This window comes from Porites lutea, chromosome 1, assembly GCF_958299795.1.
Source record: "Porites lutea chromosome 1, jaPorLute2.1, whole genome shotgun sequence".
NCBI lineage: Eukaryota > Metazoa > Cnidaria > Anthozoa > Scleractinia > Poritidae > Porites > Porites lutea.
The window spans coordinates 20197379-20218797 of record NC_133201.1 but is presented as its reverse complement, the minus strand read 5'-3'; the positions used below and the strand labels follow the sequence as shown (position 1 = coordinate 20218797).

Below are 21419 nucleotides of genomic sequence, written 5' to 3'. Positions count from 1 at the left end.
GAAAATTCTAGACCTCAAATCGTCTTCCGAACAGATATTTTCCGAAAATTGACGTTGGGTGCCCCTGTCTGGATTCCATACCGTGGATTCCAGATTCCAAAAACTTAATTCCGGGTTCCTTTACACCAGTGGGAAATCTGATTCCTTGAGTTGAATAACGGATTCCAAACCCCTGGATTCTGGATTCCACAAGAAAAAACTTCCCGGAATCCGTAACCGCTGCCCGGTTAGCTCAGTTGGGAGGGCACTGGTCTGCCGAGTGGAAGGTCGAGGGTTGAAACTCCGGCCAGACTAACAGCCAGGGTCTTTGAAAAACTGGTGAGATCATGATAGTTGTTATTTGAGAACTTGTCTCAGTTAAAATGATGGCGTCATTAGGCGGTGACGTTAAGTCATTATCCTTGTCTCATCCTTCTTTCACCAGTCAAAATCATAGGGGACGTGAAATAACTCAGACTACTGTTCGAAAAGGGTGGGGGAAGTTCCCTGGTGGAAGGGCTAAGGGGGGCGGCAGAGGGTTACAGTTAGCTCATAAATGAACTGATGCAGCTGCCGGTGGCGCTTTTGATACCGAAGTCCGAGCTTACTGTTCACATGTTAATATGTAAAAAGAGCGCGTCTTCTTGTCCTCTTATCCACGACATGACGTAACATTACAAATATTTCGTATTAACTCAGATGGGGCAATAAAAACCTTTAATCTTACTAACCTGTGGAAAGAAGGCCTTGTTTGGCTTGAGAGTAAGTTGCTAATTGTGCAGCGTTAACAACAATGGCTCGAGTAACAGTTGGACCACAACCCTAAGTAATAGAGAAAAACAAACCATTAACCCTTTCACTGCCAAATGTGGGAAAAGGAAAAATTTGACAAAAAATCCCAAATTTCATTTTGTAAAATTTTGAAAAACAAGTAGCACCATGTGAAAGTACAAGTAGAGAGGTTTCATTTGAATGGTCACATCATAGGATTTCGTCCAAAGACTCAAAAGTTAGAGCTACCTCACAAAAACTCCATTATTTACTCTGGCAGTGAAAGGGTTAAAGAGGCTATGTCAGTAGGATATTGATGTTTCAGATAAACTCTGTACTGAAGTCATTAATCAGTGCTTTTACCCAGCAAGCACAAAATGCTTCTGTTGAGTCATGAAAAAGATGTCAAACAAATTTCATCAGGTTGCACGAACCATAAGATTTTGAGATGATCTTTGCGGGCATAGCATTTAAACTTGAAAAATGTTGGCCCAATTTATTCAAGTTTCAATCCATATCCATCCTTGGCATCCGTAGCAACGGAGGACAGGAAACAGTTTCATAGCCTAAATATAGTCTTTAATAACCAAAGTGTAGTATTTTGTTTTGGGAAGGGGGGATTCAATTGATGCAAAGACACGTTTGTTTTTAAAAAAGATAGCAAATGGCGTTATATAGCCTGTTTCACCCTTTAAACCCTAAGATCAAGATTTGAATTCTCATTTGTTGCTGCTATTCATTTCCTACAGAAGTAGTGGGGAGAAGTTGATAAAATATCAAGCAAATTCATCTTGTGAGATCATGTCCGTAACTCTAATGACCACTCTGTTTTACAAAGCATTGATGTTACAAGAAGAAATTTGATGTTGATCACTCTTAGGGCTCAAAGGGTTAAAAGACCTTTTGGAAGGAACATCCACTTGCAGTGCCTGTATACGCCAGTATGTAATTACTGTACTTTAAAATACCGCGACAACTTTTCAAAGAAGCACATACTTGAACACATTTAAAGCCTCTACTTTTAATTCACTTCACTGATAATGTTAAAAATTGGAAAGAAAGAGACAACGCTGCAGTGTGCAGGAGGGAAAATGTAAAAACAGTCTCTATTCACAACACTCATAATGATATGCGAGGTTAAAATAATTCAATAATGGGTTCTTTCATGGCTAGTCTAGCGGTCTCACGTGCGATTACGTAATTACCGATAATAAATTCTGGTTTGGCGCGAAAATAAACCATTCTTGCTCAGTTTTTCAGCGGAGCCGCGAAGAGCTGGTCTCTTTTCTTTTGGAAGATACGACCCACGCGATTTTCTTGACGATTTCCTGATGGCTGAGGGTCAACCTCCGGAGCCGAACGTTCAGTTACTTGTCGATCCTGTAGAGCCAGTCGTGAATCCACCGGTCGTGAACCCGCTAGTGGTGAATCCGCCGGTTGTGAATCCACCGGATGGCAACCAGAATGTTAATGTCGCTCAGCCTCAGGAACTGGAGGTAGTTCTCTTTTAGTTGTTATGAATTCTTTCGTGGCATATTTCTCTTGTCTGTCGTATCTTTCAGGTTCTTCACACAGCATGGTGGAGAGAATAACGGAGAGCTTTTGGCCCGATCGCGGCCTGTTATCGAAATCTTTTCGGAAGATTGTCGGGCTATTCCGCGTGGCTAGTTAACGAACTAGCGTTCGGCGTCTGGCTTGTGGCTGGAGGAACGCCGTGGATTCGCTTATTTTGTATTTCTTTCGGCCTTTGTGGTCGTTGGATGGTTACAAAACCGTACGAGCGAGGTGGCCGATTTGTTCGGCGGTGGCTAGCTGACGGATTAGCGGTCGGCGCCTGGCTCTTGGCTAGAGGAACGCCGTGGACTCGCTTGTTTGTATTTTCTTCGGCCTTTGTGGTCGTTGGATGGTTACAAACCGTACAGGCGAGGTGGCCGATTTGTTCGGCGGTGGTTGGTTGACGGACCAGCGTTGGGCGTTTAGCTTTTAGCTAGAGGAACGCTGTGGACTCGCTTATTGTACAAGCGACGTGGCCGTTTTGTTCGGCGGTGACATCTAGCTTTTGGCTAGAGAGACGCCGTGAATTCGCTTATTTGTATTTCCTTCAGCCTTTTTGCGGTCGTGGGATGGTTACGAATGGTGACAGCGAGGTGTCATTTGTGTTTTGTCTTTTCCTTCGGCTGATGTGGCCTTTGGATGTTTGTTATGAGTTATGATAATGGGTCATCGTTAATTGTTGAACGTTGCTAGGTCGTCTTACTTGTATTTTCTCCTTTGGCTGTGCCTGCCGAAGGATGGTTATACATGGTAACGCGAGAAGTTACGTGATGTTTTTGTTTTTTCACGAGGCCTGTAATGAGGTTTTTTATGCATAACACTGAGTGCTTCGCACATTGAGGTGGGCGGTGATTAAGAGTCTCTTTGTTCCTTTGCAGAGATTGCGTGAGGAGGTGAGACAGTTAAAGCAGTCAGTGGAGGCAGTAACCAACGCGTCGCCTGAGAAGCTCGTGGAACAGATCTTGGCTTATGCTTCCCGCCCGTTGACAGAGTTTAACAAGTATGAGGTGCTTGAGATGTTGGAGACTCTGCATAACAAGGCCGCTGACCGTAGTCATGACAGGAAGAACTACTATCGGCTCGTTCATCAGTCGGCGAGGGAAAAGGTGGAGTTGTCGAAGGACCACTTCAAGGACCTTGTTATGCGCCTATTAGGAGACAAGGACCACGAGAGGGTCCTGGATATCGTTTCTAAAGTAGAAAAGAAGTCAAATCGCAAGAAGCCCCAAGCGAACGACAACAGGGGTGCTGGTGTGGCACGTCCGTCTCGTCTATTTTCTTTGCGATGTTATTTTTGTCATGGGCGAGGTCATATCAAAGCTGATTGTCCTGATTTGAAGTCCAAGCAGAGGAAAACGGATCCCAAATCAGACAAGTAGCTTGTGTTTAGATCTCGTTAGTCCGCACCGGTGTTATAGGTTGAAGGCCGCCTGGACAAGGCTGTGTGTTGTAATATTGCTTAATTCTTTGCGATAATAAACAAACTTTTGTGTGTATTGAATCAATCTAGTGCATATTTTACTCTGTCTATTTTGTCAGCATAGTTATAACGACTTTGAAAAAGGGGTATCCTTGAGACAAGGGCCCTCCAGCCTCGCTGGTCTTAGCTGTTATTTCTCTGCTGACTTTGACGGGGATGATTTTAATATGGTCTTAGATTTTTCGGCGATTCAGTGTTTAAAGGTGTCATCACTACCCCCCTTTTTCCTAGGGAAACATGTGGTGTTGGGAAAAATCTGACTCCTTTGATCTTCGACTTCAGGAGTAACAAGGCAAAGAAATTGAGCTTCCGATGTCCTGGGTCGATTGTTTCGGTAACCCCGTCGAGGTCAGTGGAGAAGTGACAGCCTGTGACCGTGTTAGATTACAGAGAATACAGAGGGGAGAGTTAATTGGTGATATTTCGGAGTTATTGTTCCGTGACCCACATTGTTTTCGAGCTGGAGAATTGCATAACCATTTCGAGTATTGGCAGTACATTGCGCGAGATAGCTCGTCACCCCAACAGGCACAGATTCTTGGGTGGATAAGGGACAAGGTCTCGATTAAGCCGTTTTTCAAGCATTTTAAAGGAAGTTTTAAAGGAGAATTGCTCGATTCAGACGAGCCTCCGATGAAGGTGTTTAAGAACAATGTCTCTTGCAAGCCTTTTGTGTCATTTGTGGAGGAAACGTTAGTTGCGCGCTTGAGATCTGGAGCTATTTCGCTGTTGGGGAGAGTGGGTGTGGTTGACCCTCCATTTATTGCTCTTCCCCTTACAGTTGAGCCAACAAAGCCAAGGTTATGTCACGATGCGCGCTATCTTAATTTATGGATGCGTGATATGCCTTCTCTTTAGACAGGCTGATAGATTTACCGCGTTACGTGGGCAAGGATACCTACCAAACGGTCCTAGACGATAAGTCTGGCTATGACCATATTCTTCTTTCTGAAGACAGCCGCACGTATTTTGGGATCCAATGGGGAGGGTGGTATTTCACGTATAATACCCTTCCTTTTGGGTGGAAGATCTCCCCGTTTGTATATCATACTACTGGCCTGTTGGCTAGTAATTTCCTTAGAGCTATAGGAATCCCTTGTTTGCTCTACATCGATGATCGACACAATGGCGAACTGCAGGTGGCACTCGATAAGGGGGAATACGCTACTATTAACACTGTTGATGATCGTCATCTTGCGGCGGCTAGGTCGGCTATATTTCTTGTTGCTTACCATCTTGTCAGCTTGGGCTATTTCCTTGGTTTGCAAAAGTCAATATTGTTCCCAAGTAAAGTGGTTCCCTACCTTGGTTTTTTAGCGGATTCTTCTAGGGAGGTGTTCTGCTTAAAGCCGGAAAAGAAGGAGAAATTCTTGCAACTTGTCCGTGAAATACTCCATGCCTCTAAGGTTACGGTGAAAACCTTGCAACGCCTGGTTGGGAAATGTGTCTCTTTTAGTCTAGCAGTATCTGCAGCCCAGTTGTTTACGAAGCAGATGAATGCAGCTATTGCCGGTGGCCAACGTACTCCCCACAGGCTAATACCCATCAGGGGGGATCTGCGTGAGGATATCTCCCATTGGCTGTTTTTGGAGGGTTGGGATGATCCGGTAACATGGCGGGATGAGCGTCATATTCGTGTGTCCGTTGCAACTGATGCTTCCGCATCAGGCTGGGGTGCTATTTTGTTAGCCCCTCATCGTGAGGAAATATCAGATTATTGGACGGAAGAGCAGTGCAAATGGGGGATCGCCGCGAAGGAAGCTATTGCGGTCGACATGGCGTTAATGGCTTTTAAAGACAAACTGTTCAATGCTAGAGTTGATGCTTTTGTTGACAATAAGGCCGTTGTCGAGGCTTGGAACAACCAGGGTGGTAGAAGCTTGGAGCTTAATATGGCATTGAAACGGCTTTTCTTCACAACGTCGAAGCTTAGCTTATCTCTGCACATGTCTTACATTCCGACTGGTCAGAATCCTGCTGATGCTCCATCAAGGCGCCTGTCCCACTCAGATAGTAAATTGTCGGATGGCTTGTGGCAGATTGTTCAGAAGGAGTTTGGTGGTAGGGAAGGCCATACTTGCGACCTTATGGCCTTGGATTCGAATAGTATGACGGATGCGCACGGGTACTCTCTCCCTCATTTTACGCCGATTCCCTCTCCCGGATCGTCTGGTGTAAATCTCTTCACACAGGACCTTGCTTCCCTCGGAGCGCTTATGGCCAGACCGTATGTTTTTCCTCCCATGGCCTTAACGGGACCTGTCTTAAAATTTCTGCAGAGTTTTAAACAGTCGTGCACAGTAGTGGTGCTGGACGTGTTTCCCAAGAAGTACTGGTGGCCTCTCCTTATGAATAAAGCTGTAAAGAGTAGATGTCTGGCTGTTCGTGGCGATGGCAACGCTCTCTTGGTCCCGTCCAAAAAGGGGTGGCTGCCTCACAAGGGCATTCCTGGAGATCTCTGGGTTTTTGCAGTGTGTTTTTAGGTGTGTCTTGGCATACATTTTGATCTGTTGTGCTACTGGTTTGTGGTGTATGATAGGGTTCTTCTTTTCTGGTTTGTAGGAGCTTCCAGTCATGGCAAAGCTGTTTGTCCAGTCGGTTTAATGCCCAACCTGTGGACACGCTAATGATTTTGACTTCCGTTTTTGTCAACGTTGTGGCTACAAGCGAAAGGTTATGACAACGCTTGGCAAGGAACACTCTGATGTTATCGTTGACCTTGATGGAATTGAAGTGCGGTTGCAGCAGTTACTTCACTACGATCAGGCAACCAGTTATAAAAAGCAGAAGGATTCTCTTCAGAGGGAACTTGAGGCTTTTCTTGGTGCTCTGCCGGGTTTTGTTACTCTCGCGACAGTGACGCCTAGGGACTTGTGTCGCTTCCTGATCTTTAAAGACAAGCGTGGCAAAACACAGGTACACCTCAATACGTGTGAATTTTTGGGTCAGCGTGGTAAACAGTCATGTGGCTGCCCCTTGAGATTGTCGTACAAGACTGTGGACTCTTACATAGGAAAGTTAAGATCGATTTTCCATTCCATTGGTCGGGATGGGGAGTGGGACAAGCGGCTAGGTCTTGGTAACCCAGCCTCTGATAAATTGGTTAAAGATTACCTTCGTCTTGTCACAGCGGAGCAGTTACAGGCCCGTGTTACTCCAAAACAAGCCACGCCATTCTTTGTGGACAAATTGACTCAGTTATCGAGGTATCTTGAAGGCGAGCTAGCGAGATCAAAGTCGAAACTTGACCGTTTCATTATCGCACGTGACCAAGCTTATTTTAAGTTGGCGTTCTTTAGTGGGGACCGCCCAGGAGATCTTGGTCAGGTAAAAGTTCCGGAGATCCTTCGTTTTCCAAATGATGATGGGTTCTTATTTAATCATATCTGGGGTAAGACTTTGCGGGATGGTGACAGTAATGTCTTTGGTGTTCGCAGAAATCCCCAGTCGGTCATCTGTCCTGTGAAGGGCGTTGAGCAATATGTCGAAGTGGCAAGGGAGTTAGGCGTTGATTTAACAAAGGGATATTTGTTTCGTCCGACAACTTCTAATAATGGTGTCCAAGATTCTCCATTTAGTTCTTCAGCAGCAGATGCGCGTCTTAAAGTGTATCTCAAGCAGATGAAAGCTGATGATGGTGAGACATTGCATGGCTTTCGTTCGGGTTGTGCGATAACGTTGGCCCTCACAGGAGCGGATCTGTCTGAGATTATGGAACACGTGGGTTGGGCTAGGAGGCATACCGCCTTATATTACCTTCAGCTGGCCAAGGTTCTGAAACATGATGGCCCGTCGGGACGACTTGCTACGCCTTCTGCTGAGAATGTGGTGGCTCCATGGCAGCATGTGAATCAGCTGAAACGTTTTGTGTGTGCTTTTCCAGCTGCTGAGCAGAGGAAACGCCCAGCAGAATGAGGATACTTTGTTTGGCTAGGGTGTTTTTGGAATGGATTATAACCTTTGTACTATCGTTTCTTTAATGAAGAGATGTTGTTATGGAAACTCATACCAGTTTAGTTTGATTATAATTGTAAACGTATAGCTGTGTCTTACTGTACTTGGGGATTAAAGTTATGAGAGAGGTTGGAGGATTGAGGATTGGGAAGTTGTAAGAGGATTTGAGAGTCGGAGTGCAATTATCTAAGACTATTTAAGGAACAGTGAGGGCTGTTGGGCGCTGATCAATCTTTTTTCCATACCTTATTAGAACTGAGCATGAATATGAATGTATGTGAATAGAATACTATTCACAACACTCATAATGATATGCGAGGTTAAAATAATTCAATAATGGGTTCTTTCATGGCTAGTCTAGCGGTCTCACGCGCGATTACGTAATTACCGATAATAGATTCTGGTTTGACGCGAAAATAAACCATTCTTGCTCAGTTTTTCAGCGGAGCCGCGAAGAGGTGGACGGCCCACCCAGTCCCGCCCAAAAATCGCGTGAGTCGTATCTTGAACTCTTCCTAAGCCAAGCTGTCCCAGCTTGGCTTAGTCCGCTGATCAATCTTTTTTCCATACCTTATTAGAACTGAGCATGAATATGAATGTATGTGAATAGAATACTATTTTCAGTAATGTACAACCGTTTTTCACTAGCTCTGGAAAGAACCACCATATGACTGAAAACATGCAACTTTGTTAAACTTGTAAGTTTCTTTACTCTTGGACAGTTCTCGATGCATCTTTTTACATTCATAATTTTATCTGCAGCTTTCACTGGTTTTTTGTGAATTCTGTGATCCTACATAACCTTACCCTCCAGAGAGTGAGTATTCCTTCTTCTTTTGTAATTCTATACAATGCATTAAACACACTTGTATATTTGCGCTGTTGTTCAACAGGGAGCCTGTGGAAATATATCATTCCTTTAGAAATTTCAGTTCCCTACAAACACAATGTTTCAGTACAGTGTTGCTCTGCGCTTTCTTATTCCAGTGATGAGATTTGTGTGGTTTGAAAAAATAGCAAAATTAAACAGTTTAAAATGAAGGGATGTGTTTGGTTACTACACTGATAGAGCGAGGTGCCAGTGAGCTTTCATCCTGCTGCATGCAGGAAAAAAACCTGTGCTACCTAGGGTATATTTCAGGTATTTGAGGTGAGACGAAGTGATCTTTACAACCGCTTTAGGTCACTTCTCATACAGTCCTCGCACAGTCCTCACACAGTCCTCATGTTGAAACAGGTATATGTATAAAGAGAGAGATTCTGAGACGGCTACAAGTCATGTGTAAACTGTTTCACCTGAAAGGTTATGAGGCACTCTCTCCCAAGAAATTTAAAAAACTGAACCCTTTTTTGACTATTCTGACCACTCAGCAATATTTAGACTATGATGGGTGGCTTTCCTTGCCACGTCAGCTAAGCCACTGATCCAGGGCTGTCATTAAGAGGCCAGGGGGCCGTGCTTTTTCCCTGGCTACTATAAATGTGGCCCCCAGCTACTTTCATAGGAAAATATAAGAAAAATATGACCAAAAGACATTCCTAGCTGTCTGATTCCCTGCCTACTTGTCGTATTTACCCGGTAACTTGAAATCTTAGTGACATTCCTGCACTGATCTTTTAAAATACTGCTGGTCCCTGACTTTTCTTTTAGCTCTTAAGGGCTACTAACAAAATTAATCATTTCAGTGTTGTGAAGATCACTGATTGCATATAAACTCTGTTGGCTTCTGTGTTAGAGAACAAGTTTGACCTAAGTCTAATGAGTTTTAATTCAATGTGTGAGTTTTGAGAGCTCTGTTTACAACTAAAACAGCAGTACAACTGCTGGAGTGGAGAAGTGTCTTTACCTTCCATCTGATGTCATTCTTATGAGTGAAATTTCTGCTGGGGTGCCTATAAATGAACCTACAGCTCCTGCAGTCATCCCTGAAGAAAACAAATATTTGGCTTTTAAAACAAATTACAGTCAAACTTTGCTTTATGGACACCCACTTAATATGAACACCTCATTGTTATGGACAGTTTGCTTTGTCCCTGGGGAAAGGAGGCCCTTTACATTTAATACAAACACTTCCTATGGACCCCTCAGTGTTGGTATTTTGACTGTATGTCCAATATATTAGTAGATGACCAGCCTCCCCCACCCCCTCCCTAAGAGGGAAGTTAATTAGATTAAAGGATCATTCTGTGTGTTCATGACACCCTTGGCTGATTACAGTCAAGTGTGGTCAAGACTACATGTACCTATAAATTCATCATACTATTGGAAAATTGAATCTGATATCTGATAGGTAAAAGCCAATATCAGATTCATTTCATCACTTTTGCATATCTGCTGAGCAGTGAATTTACATGGGCAGGTAGTTAAAATCTCTGTCAGCTCAGCTTTCTTCTTGAACTCAATATTAAAGCCTTCATAAGAATTTTATCTATTTGAATACAGACTGGAGAATGAAGTCTAAAATTACTACTCAGTCTAAATGCATGCAAGAATATAAGTGTGAATTTCATCCCCAAGTCGAGACAATGACTAATCGGGATTCTACTTTTTAAACTAATAAGTTCATTATAGAACCAATGGGGGTACACTTGGCCTGGCTTGACTGAAACTAATAATCCTAGATTAATGGAATTACAAGCAAAAAGTTTTCAACAAATAATCAGAAAAACCAGCCCTGAAACAAATACCTTAAATAAATCAATATAACAAAATATTTAATATGAGAATACATGCACTTACCTAGAGCACATTTCATAAGAAAAGAAGGTGGAGTTCCATCAGGACTAAATATGAGAAAAAAAAAGGACAAATGCAACACTGTACAAGTCAAACAGAAATAAAGTCAACTATATGTTACTAAAAGACTATTCCTGCCACAGAAAACACGCACAAAGCCTAAATTAGTATCAATGCACTTCCTCACATTCTCAGCATGGCCCGGGAGAATACACGGCATACCTACAGACCTAGTCTGTCAGTTTTAAGAGCAGCCTGCTTGATTTTTCAGCCAGTTGTAGTAAAGTTTAGGTTTCAGCACCCTCGATAGCAGTTCTCACCCATCCCTCCTCCTGTACCGATGGAGCATACCTCGTATTTTATCCTGGTCCACCGATTGGCAAAGCCTTGGGCCGATTCTTCTATATCTTATGCATTTAGGCTGACTTGGCTTTGTGTTGGTGAGATTAAATTAAGACTTAAAGAGGCACTCTACTAGAATTTCAGGACTTCATAAATTTTGAAGGAATGAAGATGTAAAATGGAATACAACCAGGGGCTACCGGATGCAAAAGTACATTTTATTTGCATGTAAAGTAAAAATGGAAAGATAGGCAAAAAAATAATAAGTTGCAAGAAAAGGCATGGTTTAGTAAGTAGAATGAAGCATTAGAAAGGGCTAGCACCCCCTACACTATCTGTCCAATACCAGTTACTACCATATTTAAACCTTTGTAGCAATATTTTGCAGGACAAAAACTGGCTAAACAGTTTGCTGCTGCCAAAGTCGGCTCATAATACGCAGCTGAGGATGAGGAAAGTTTTTAATATTCCTGTCTACGAAACAGACTGCTACAAGAAGACCTTCATCATACGCCACAGTGATGACTTGTTAATATATCAACTATATTACTCAACTCTACAAATGTACATTTGTATATTTTCAAAAACAACGTGTCTCTTGGGATTGCAAGTAGAGCATTCAGTCAAAAGACTCTGATGTAAGTTGCTGCGTGATATACTTTATAAGAATAAATAATTAGAGAATACATAAGCTTAGAAAAGATGTTCAAAGATTTTTTTTGGTCAAGGTTTTGATATTACATCCATACGTACAGTTTTATAAACTGTAGTTCCTGTGTGCGGGCATTTTATGCTGCTACGACAAAATTTAAGTATTTAAAATTGTGCCAACTAACTACCAGCACCTACACTTCAGTGATGTGAAGGCCAGCTGGAGGAAAGTAACCCCTTCACGAACTATAAAGGAAATCACTTTCAAGAATTAGGGGAAACACCAAAAAATCTCCTGACACTTCAAAAACATGGGAACAAAAAAAAAACATTCTTGGAATGAAAATTTTTGATTGAATTTTTGTTACTGTCAGTTTTCTTTTTTTGTGACTAGTCTCTGCCTTTAGAGAAGGTGAAGCCATTTTGGTATGATCCATATATGCAGGTGAGTTGCCTTAGCTTGCCCCATCTTTTCTTGAACTAAACACTGGTGTATTATGGATGTTAACAATATTTACCTTTTAAAGTGTTCCATTAGTGAAGTGAAGACACCAAGTCTTGTTGTGGTATAGGTTGCTTGTCGTAAAAGACCAGCAGATAATCTAAAAGCAACAGAAGTTTAATAGGGAGATGTTAAAAAATACCAAGATCAAGTGTGTCTCTGCCAATCAGTGTTTTACAATAACTTCAAGTAATCCTACATGTGAGGAAGGAACACATGACAAATTGTAAATATCTTATTATCCACTCCCCTCAGGGCTTTTCAGGGATAATTTACAACACTGGTTGGGGGACTTTGCCAGACTGCTTAGGTGTAGTTCACAAGTAATGAAGGAATGAGTAATGATGCCCCCATACATGAGAGTGAAAGTGAGATAGACCACTACACCAGGCACTACGTGCCCTACTCTTTACGAAGAGTGTGTGGGTTCTTTAATGTCCCACAGATTTATTACTTGTGCAAGGGCTTGTGAGACAGGGCCTACAGTTTATCGTCCTTATCCGAGAAGATTAGAAAGTCCAACCATTTGCAGATGTTGTTACAAAGGCAGCACTTTCTCCTCAGTTATTTAAAGACTCTGAGTGTTGGTCCAGCTGGGGTTTGAACCCGTGACCTCCCACTCAGCAGACTGGCGCTTATCCCATTGAGCTAACGGGGCAGCGGTTACAAAGCCCTAAGAACATCTGCATGGGGGCAAATGCAATGATTGATCAAGAGTCAAGGTCAATCAGAGTATAGACCATGTAGCCCAAAAAGAACTCTACATTAGAGATTTGCAACAAAACTTTCCGCATTATTATTCCAAAATATGATCAATTGAACACACCCCTAATATACTAACCCATTATAGACACCTAGAAAGCCTTCCTGTCGCAGAATGGAGCCAATTGCATGTAAACTGCTCTTGTGTGTTTTTGCAGCACCACCAACACCTAAGAAAGAAATAAAATCACTGTTCATTCAAAATAATTACTCTGTTTCTGCTTGACATTTTTTCTTCCAGCTAATCCTTATTAGTATGTACTAAAACAGTGGATAGTGATTTTTGTGCGCTCTGATTGGCTACTCAATCAGAGAATAACCTGCACTATTCACTGATTCACCTCCAGTTCCTCCGAGCAAGCAGCACCAAACTTGCGCAAGTTGCGAACAAAATGCCTTACTGGTTCGCTGCTGTAACAAACAAAGAAATTTCACAACTAATCAAGCAAGCTGTTCCCGAAATACACGAAGAAGGTGACGAAGTTTGGTTTGGAAGTTTTAACAAGTAAAGCTTTGTCTTTTTGACTTGAATTTGTTTTTTGTCTGAATTGATTGAATTTAAATTTGCTGAATGAGTTTTTTGTCTACGAATGCAAATTAAGTTCAAGTCTTGCATAACTTTATTTAGTTGACTTGTTTATAAATAAGCTTAAAACTAAATTTGAATTTGAATTTGCTGAATGAGTTTTTTGTCTACGAATGCAAATTAAGCTCAAGTCTTGCATTACTTTATTTAGTTGACTTGTTTATAAATAAGCTTAAAAGTAAATTTAATAATATTTTTTACAGAATGATTTTCAATACAAAAAGAATTCACAACTCCTTTTGAAGAAATTTGCTTGCAAGAGCTAAACAAATGCCTTTAAAAGTTTATTTGTCGGCAAGAAAAAGCGATGACTGCAGCCATTCGGTCATTGCATGCCAAAACTGTAATAGTTGGCAACAGTAAATGAGTTAAAAATCATCATCTTTGTGCCCAATTATCTCACTGTTTCAGTATATACTAAAAGGATTATTCACCTCAGGTTACCTATTTGGTTGACACCAGCTGGATATTATAATTAACAATTATTCACCACAGTGGAGGTGGCTAGTGGTGGATATTTCCCTTTGCGGCCTCGGTAAATATTTCCACCACTAGCCACCTCCACTTCGGTAAATAATTGTTAATTATAATATCCAGCTGGTGTCAACCAAATTTGGAAGGTGCTTAGATTGAATAGAACATAATAATAATTGATGTGAGTTACTCAGACGTTACATCCTTCTCGATCTGCATAATTGTTTTTGTTATGTAGCTGGAAATTTTTTCTCAACAGTGCATCCTCTCATAGGTTACTTTGATGTCTAATGACATCTAACAATGAAGCTGTTTCCTGCCAAAATCTCTGAGCAGGCAACAATGCAAAATCCATGACATCAGAGGGCAACAGTGCAATGTTACCTGTGAATGTTGACTGTTTGGGAGATTTATTTTCATACATTTGTACTCAAAAAAGTTTTTTTTTCTTCATGGGCTATATAACAAATCACTTAAAGACTGGTCCCTCGGGAAACAGTTGAGTTTGTTTCCCTCGCATCTCAACGTTTCCATCAGCTCCACCTCGGGAAACAAGATTAATGCTTTTCCTCGGAACCAATCATTAAATGTTTATTATATGTTTCTGGGAACCTGCCCACATACCCTCCCTTAAGCCAACATTTTGCCCTAAGTGAGAAGTAAGCATTAATGTTGGCTTAGGAAAGGGGTATGTGGGCAGTTTCCCAGAAACATATTTGATCCCATGATGGTCCATTTCTATTAAGGAAAAAAGCTGACACGTGTGCAATGTTCCTCAAGTTGCACTTCTATCAGATATCATATATTCAGACAAATAATGAGGGCAAGTACAAATAAAAACAATTCTGAAGGTTGTAGGTGATTTGACAGAGCTGACATTAGAGAGCTAAAAGACAATAAATATTATCAGATTTTAGATTCACTAAAATCAGACCTTTTCAGCATCACTTCAAATCAAAAAAGGAAAGACATTAAATTGTTGTTGGAAATGTCCACATGTCAACTGTTAAGAGGCGGTCCGTGTATAAGAACCGACCACTCAGATTTCCGCAGAAAACAGAATTCCTTCATTTTTTTCTGAGACAAAATTAGCCCATTCCATCAACAAAAATCGAATTTGTTTGGCTCATAGTGCTTTTTTACAAAAAATTTGGGTGGTGATTCGCCTGGACGGTCCAAAGCTGTCATGATCGTCTTTTTGAAGGTCAAATTTCGCATTTACCCAAATAACATAAAACAGAAGTATGATTTTAATTCATGCTTCCTTTATTCAAAAAAGGCAAGATATTTAATTTCTTACTTAACAAAGGAATCATGATGTTTTGAAAATACCACGTAAAGTGTCCTTGAAAAAATGCGCGGTTATCCTAGTTTTTAAATGAACTTTTTTCAAAAATCTGACATTATCTGGAGTCTTGGTCACTATCCCTGGTCAGTACTAGGCCTCGTGTATTGAAATCAAGAAAAACATTTTTGGGCACTGTTGATTCCGAAGCACAAGAGTTTGATAAAGTTGGGTAATATTCTACTGTAATTGTGCATATGATGTAATTTACGCATTTTCCTGATTCCAAACTTTCCTACTACAAAACGAAAATCATTACTGTCAGAGAGAAACTATTTTCAAAACAAACTCAATGCTGGGGATAAACAGTGAATATCTTAAAATCTACTACATATTGTCCTAAAATAGGGATGCTACAAAAAAAGGTAGCAGCTCCGGTGAATGTTGCTATGTCAAGTTGTGGCTAAACAGTGATTATAAGAAATTTCCTTGAAATAAAGGGATTAGAATGGTAAAAAAGTTAAAATTCATTATGAATAGATTTACCGTGTAATTACCACCTCAAAAGTTATGACACGATTCAGCAAAGAAATAGTTTACCAAAATGTACCGAATTTTCTAGCCACAAGTTTTTCTGTGCAGACGACATAATTCATGTTGAGTCTGAGGATGTCAATTTCAGATTTCAGTTTGCAGTGCAAAACATGTTGGATGTTATTTTATCAAAGCTGAAACTACTTATCAGGCTTAACGAGGTAAAATAAACAAAGTACAAAAAAACTGGCTACTTTTAAGAATAAAAATGTGTTGCTGGTTTACTATTTCTTCAAGTTTTTAATTTAATTTAGGTTAATGTTTCTGGCATCGTTCACTTAATTTAATAACGTATGCAAATTTGCAACACAAAACCTAGACCGTATTTACAGTGTGCCGGGATAACCTTCGCAGATAGAATGGCTGCATTTTGTTCTTTTTCTGCAATAACAGGTGGAAAATGCGGAAGTAATCGAGGATGTGTAGATTTTGTGTGCTTGAATAGTTGCAATGCTGACATCACCTAATGAATCACCGCCTGTCAAGGGAAAATGTTTGTGAAATGGGCCTGACACTGGCAAGGGCAGGTCTGTTAGAACTCACTGATGATCAGATCAAGAATATGACGGTTTGTCCAGTCCATTGCTACACTTTGGGAAAATACTGGCAAGCTCCTGCAGACCTGCCAGTATCCAAAACATCACAGGAAGAAAATGGCGATAGCCAGAACACATGTTATTAATTTCAAAACCGCAAGGGAAATAAAAAATATCTTTGGAGAAGCCCTTCCCGTTGGCTCGCGTAAGTACTATCAGACTAGCAACTATAACTGTTCTATTCATTCATTTTATACTTAACATATCAGAATTAAAAGGTTTTGTCTTCCTTAACATTTCAACTAAATATCTTCGTTCATGATCTAATTACTTAAAAGCGGGCTATAGACTGAGGGGAGGTCCCATTCAGTATATATCATGAATGATAAACGATCGATCCCGTATTTGATGGTATTTGCAGCAAGAAAAACTTTTCCAAACAAATAGCATATCAAATGAACATAACTTGGTTTTTGTAGTTCATTAGCAATAGTTCTTCACTGCGCTTCATCCATAAATCTGGGAGCTGATTTATAGCCTATATAATATAATTCCAAGATGGAATATTTAACAATTATTCCTCGAGTTCGAATGTGCTCTCAGTCAATAGCCCATGAGGCCAAAAGGCCGAATGGGCTATAACTCAGAGGCCATGAGGGTGAGAGGAATAATTGTTTTAGTAAAATCCAACTATTTGGTAAAAAATATCAAGAATAAAGAAATTTTAGTGAGTTAAAGCTAGACTTTAATCCTTTTTTGCCACCAAAAAGCCTGTGCTTTTCACTACTAGTGAGCTATAAAATATAGCCGGGTAATAGTTCAACCATTCAGAATGCAGCATTGATAATAGACCACTAGCTGGATTTTACTAAAAAGATATAGCTTCTTTTATCAACTTAGAAGTAAATCTAGTATTTTTTAACAAGTCTTTCCAGGTTGCAAAACTATTTTTTGTTTCGTTTTGTTACTAGCTATTTGCACAATGTGCAGAAAGAAACACAGTGAAGAATTAGATCGGAAATCAGACTGGCTATACCCTGAGGAAACTGAGGGAGATGGGCTCCTTCAAAAGTATTGTTGGGAGGGTAGTCGTTTGGTTGTTGTTTTATAAAAAATACAGACACAGTTGTCCTGTCAGGTTATCCTATCGCAAGGCAACTAAGTAGCAGCCTTTCCATTTCTATTCTCCACGGACCTGCTAAAGAGGCTGCTGTGGGAGCCATTGGTGGCATGGTCACTTCAACTCCATTTCTTGAAGACCAATCAATACCAGCTTCCTGGAATCCCACAACACCATGCTGGTCTCCAGGGTCCGAGGAGGCCTCTTTTACTTCACCCGTGGTAACCGATGCAGTCGGCATGTATAACAAGGCGATGGATACAATTGCGAACCCTATTACACAAGAACAACTAGAACGCGAGCCCCTTAAATATCAGCTAAAAACTCCATTCCAAAACTTAAGCGATGGGGAAAAGTTGAAAGTTGTAGAAAAGGCTAAAGAGGACTGCTTGCACCTATGTAATGTAATTGCCCCAGGTAATGAGAGGAGCTCTTCGAGTCAATGATGTCTGTACAAAGAGAATTATTTGATGGCTCAGCCCCCGATGATCTTGTGGTACTCATGACTGCTTATAAGAACGCAAAGACCAGGAATTTAAAGAAACAGATTCTGAGCCTTTATGCTCATAGATACCCTATGACCAAACTGAAGAAAATTCACCAACCTTAAGAAAGTCTCTCTACATGGGAAATAAAGGAAGCTCGTTCTCATGCTAAAATGCATGGCCCCGGGACCATCCCTGAAATCAAGACAAAGCATTGTGTACGCCTTGATAGGTGGAAGGTTGACCACTTGGTAGAATTCATTAATAGACCATATTTTTATCACGATGTTTCATATGGTAACAAGGTACTCACCCTAGATAATGGTGACAGAATTGAGATGCCTAACATTGTAAAGATCCTGACCAGGTCTACAATGATTGAGCAATACTTGGAGTATTGCAAAGAGCAATGTCACGAGCCACTTAGTAGGTCTACTCTGTTTAAAATATTAGAGGTTCGCGAAGCGTCTCAGCGTAAATCGCTCTAGGGCTTAGACAATAGGGCTGCAGATGGTGCTGCGGGCTTTCAGACTATCGAGACACTGGTTAAAACTCTTGAGAAAGGAGGAATGGAAAAACAGTGGTGTCTTTGTATTTGCCAAAACCTATGCGATGCCAAATGCTATCTCAAAACTGACTACCGTGTGCACTGTCAACAGTATTACTCTACTTGTGCTGACCACTGTAGAAAGTTTGCGCTTAGTGATCCTGTTGATCCCGAGCTCCAGCATCCTTGTCCACATCAGCATCAATCGACTTGCGAGCAATACCAAGGGCTGAACGATGTTCTAAAGGAAGTGAGACTAGCGACTGAAGGGTCATCGTGGAAGCCTCACAGTTGCAAACAAAGAGAAGATGTCCTTTATGACTTTGACCGTGCACAGTCAGACATCTTGTTCTGGAAAGCACACATTGTGCGCTCAATAAATCAGGAGGATGCGAAACAAGATGCACTAAAATCAGAAGACCCACAGTCAGCCATTCTGATCATGGACTGGGCTATGAAGTTCCTCCAAATAAAATTTCGTGAGAAACAGTCTGAATGGTTTTGCAAACCAGGGCTGAGCTGGCATATTTCCACCCTTATAACTAAGAATGTTGACTCTGAAAAAATTGAGCTGAAATCGTACGCTCATATCCTCGACTCTTGCCAACAAGACTGGTACGCAGTGTGCTCGATCATCAAAAACACGTTTGAGGTTGTAAAGAAAGAACATCCCCAGATTACCCAGGTGAACCTAAGGAGTGATGAAGCAGGCTGTTACCACAATAATTTTAACTATAACAAAATTGTCAAATCTGATTGGCTCTCAACTGCCCTGATTTCAGCCTTAATTGGACAGTTTAATGGGACAGTACGCGTCATGCCTAAGTAATTGGACAGTACGCGCCATCACGCGCGCGCTTAAATGGCTCTTTTTTTCACTGCTAGCAAAACAAAATTTCGAATTTCTTGTGTTCTGGTTTAATTATAGCCTATTGTATCACAAATTTTGTTAAAGTTATGATTAATTGGTAACAGAACTTCGTGTCGTCCAATTCAGTCTACAATCATACTCGTGATTAAACAAATCGGACTCCCGCGTAGCGGGAGTCCGATTTTGTTAATCACTCATATGATTACAGACCGAATTGCACTCCACTCAGTCCTGTTACCATTACTAACTTTCCCTTAGCTGTCGTTAGAGATGCCGGAAGACGAGTAGGCATTGAAGTAGCACGGTATGACTTTCCCAGCCGCAGTATGGAAAAGATATGTGATAGAATCCTTTGTCCAATGAAATCATCAATCCGACGATATTGCAATGAGGGACACTGTGTCGTTTCTGCAGAGACATGCGTGTAGCGCTCTCAGAATGCCCTGTTCAAAGTACAACTGCCCCCGTGTGCGCAATAAACGAGACTCAAAAGACACTCGAAGTACATAAGACAGAAGGTTTCAGCAAGTATCACAATTTCAAGTTTGAAGTGGAAGGAATTAGAGCATGGAGAGCTTATGGTGTTGGACTGGGCAGGTTTATTCCTTACCGAGAAGTCATAACTGAACCTCAAGGTCCTACTGACCTCATTGTGCATGAGAACTTCTTTCCACTCATAGAAGCTTGAGTATATAAGAGAGAGACAAACAGTGAAAACAAAAAATGCAATGGTCTTTTCTCTTGTTCTGAGCCCGGGTATGACATGGTTTTCAAGAAATTCAGTAAACTTGAAAATAACCTTGATGCTGATGAGCACAGCCAAGTTCACCGAAACTCTGATACGGTGTATGACAAGCTCAGAAAAGACTGGGAGGAGAAATTTCGTACTGTTGATAAGGACGAAGAAATTGGAAGCGTGCCTGTAGCAGTTGGAGAGGAGCGTGATGAAAAGAATGAAACTGGCCGCTCTCCCCAATGCAGTGACTTGCAGACTGGATGGGCTCTACACAAGCCCCGAAACGAAGCTGTGCACTTTCCTACCGAGGTTAAACAGTACCTAACAACGAAATTTGACCTTAGAGAAAGAACTGGCATCAAGACAGATCCCGCAAAAGTGGCACCAGATATGTGAACTGCAAGAAACCCAGATAGTTCTCGGATGTTTGAAAGGAAACATTGGCTCACAAAGGGTCAAGTATGGGATTTTTTTTGAGGCTCGCGGCCTCGCGAAGAAGCAAAGCACATCGAGAAGCGCTCAATGGAGACGTACAGGTGGAACAGGAAGAGCAGGAGAGATGAACTGTCCTGGAAGAGGTGGCCACCCACCTTGGTCCTAAAAATCCTAACTGCTATGATTCATACTGTTTATGTGACCTTTCACACGAGAAGAAACTTGAAACATTTAGTGTTGCCATGCTCAAGGACATGTTGAAATACTTTGAAATTCATTTTAGTTCTCGCAATAGAGAAAAAAATATTGTAGCAAACCTATCTGAATTTCTTGAAGGCTGTGAACCAGCCACATTTAGGCACAAACCACTATTATAGTAACCAACAGGGTTAAAAAAAAAATCGTGGAAACAGTTACTTTTCAAAAACTTGAAAAAACGTTTTATGACCTTTATACTTTTTGTCAACCGTATTAAAAAGGTACATACGTGTGACAAGCTAAAAAAAAACTGACATTCACGCGTAGCCAGCGTGACGGGAAATTAACATGCTTTAGATGATTTGAATTTCGGCTGCATTCTACTGAGTGTTTTTACTAAAATATGTAATTCTTTTAAACAGAACTCACTTTCGTCAAATACTTATATGCTTTACCTGAATGAAAAGCTTTTTCTTTTTTTGTTGATCATGAAAACCTACGAGCAATTCAGTTGAATGAAATTTTGTAAACAGCTTTTTAGAAGAAAACTTAGATGACATTTTATTTTGAAATCGATAATTTCGGCAATTAAACTTCACAATTTCTATTTTCGTGTACCATTAAGTAAGTTGTTAGTTATTCACAGTTTATCTTGAACAATAAAAGCTACTTTTTAACATATAATTTGCTCTCTTGGTTTGATTTTCAGTGGGAGAGTTTGGAATCACCAAAATGTGAAAATTACATTATACACACAATTACAGTAAAATATTACCCAGCTTTATCGAACTCTTGTGCTTTGGAATCAACAGTGCCCAAA

General features: G+C 40.9%; 2 protein-coding genes across 3 annotated transcripts in view; one reads left to right on the top strand and one right to left on the bottom strand.

The window, feature by feature from the left end:
• LOC140946385 (mitochondrial 2-oxoglutarate/malate carrier protein-like) overlaps positions 1-21419 on the bottom strand; it is a 37549-nt gene that overhangs the window by 7932 nt on the left and 8198 nt on the right. For both annotated transcript variants that reach the window (XM_073395493.1, XM_073395502.1), the window contains exons 3-8: positions 12812-12902; positions 11987-12070; positions 10479-10522; positions 9586-9664; positions 8546-8636; positions 711-801 (exon numbers count right to left, since the gene is read on the bottom strand). In XM_073395493.1, coding sequence (XP_073251594.1) covers positions 711-801; positions 8546-8636; positions 9586-9664; positions 10479-10522; positions 11987-12070; positions 12812-12902 — 480 coding nt within the window. The remainder of the gene's footprint in view (positions 1-710; positions 802-8545; positions 8637-9585; positions 9665-10478; positions 10523-11986; positions 12071-12811; positions 12903-21419) is intronic.
• LOC140946396 (uncharacterized) lies at positions 1863-3779 on the top strand. Its single transcript, XM_073395515.1, has 2 exons — positions 1863-2246; positions 3183-3779. Exons 1-2 carry the CDS (start codon positions 2082-2084, stop codon positions 3681-3683), a joined length of 666 nt encoding a protein of 221 aa, XP_073251616.1. The 5' UTR covers positions 1863-2081; the 3' UTR covers positions 3684-3779.

Bases quoted from the DNA above. Each gene is read 5' to 3' on its own strand.
- LOC140946396 (XM_073395515.1), top strand. From the start codon at position 2,082: ATGGCTGAGGGTCAACCTCCGGAGCCGAACGTTCAGTTACTTGTCGAT. The intron at 2,247-3,182 runs GTAGTTCTCTTT...GTTCCTTTGCAG, and splicing joins CTCAGCCTCAGGAACTGGAG to AGATTGCGTGAGGAGGTGAG.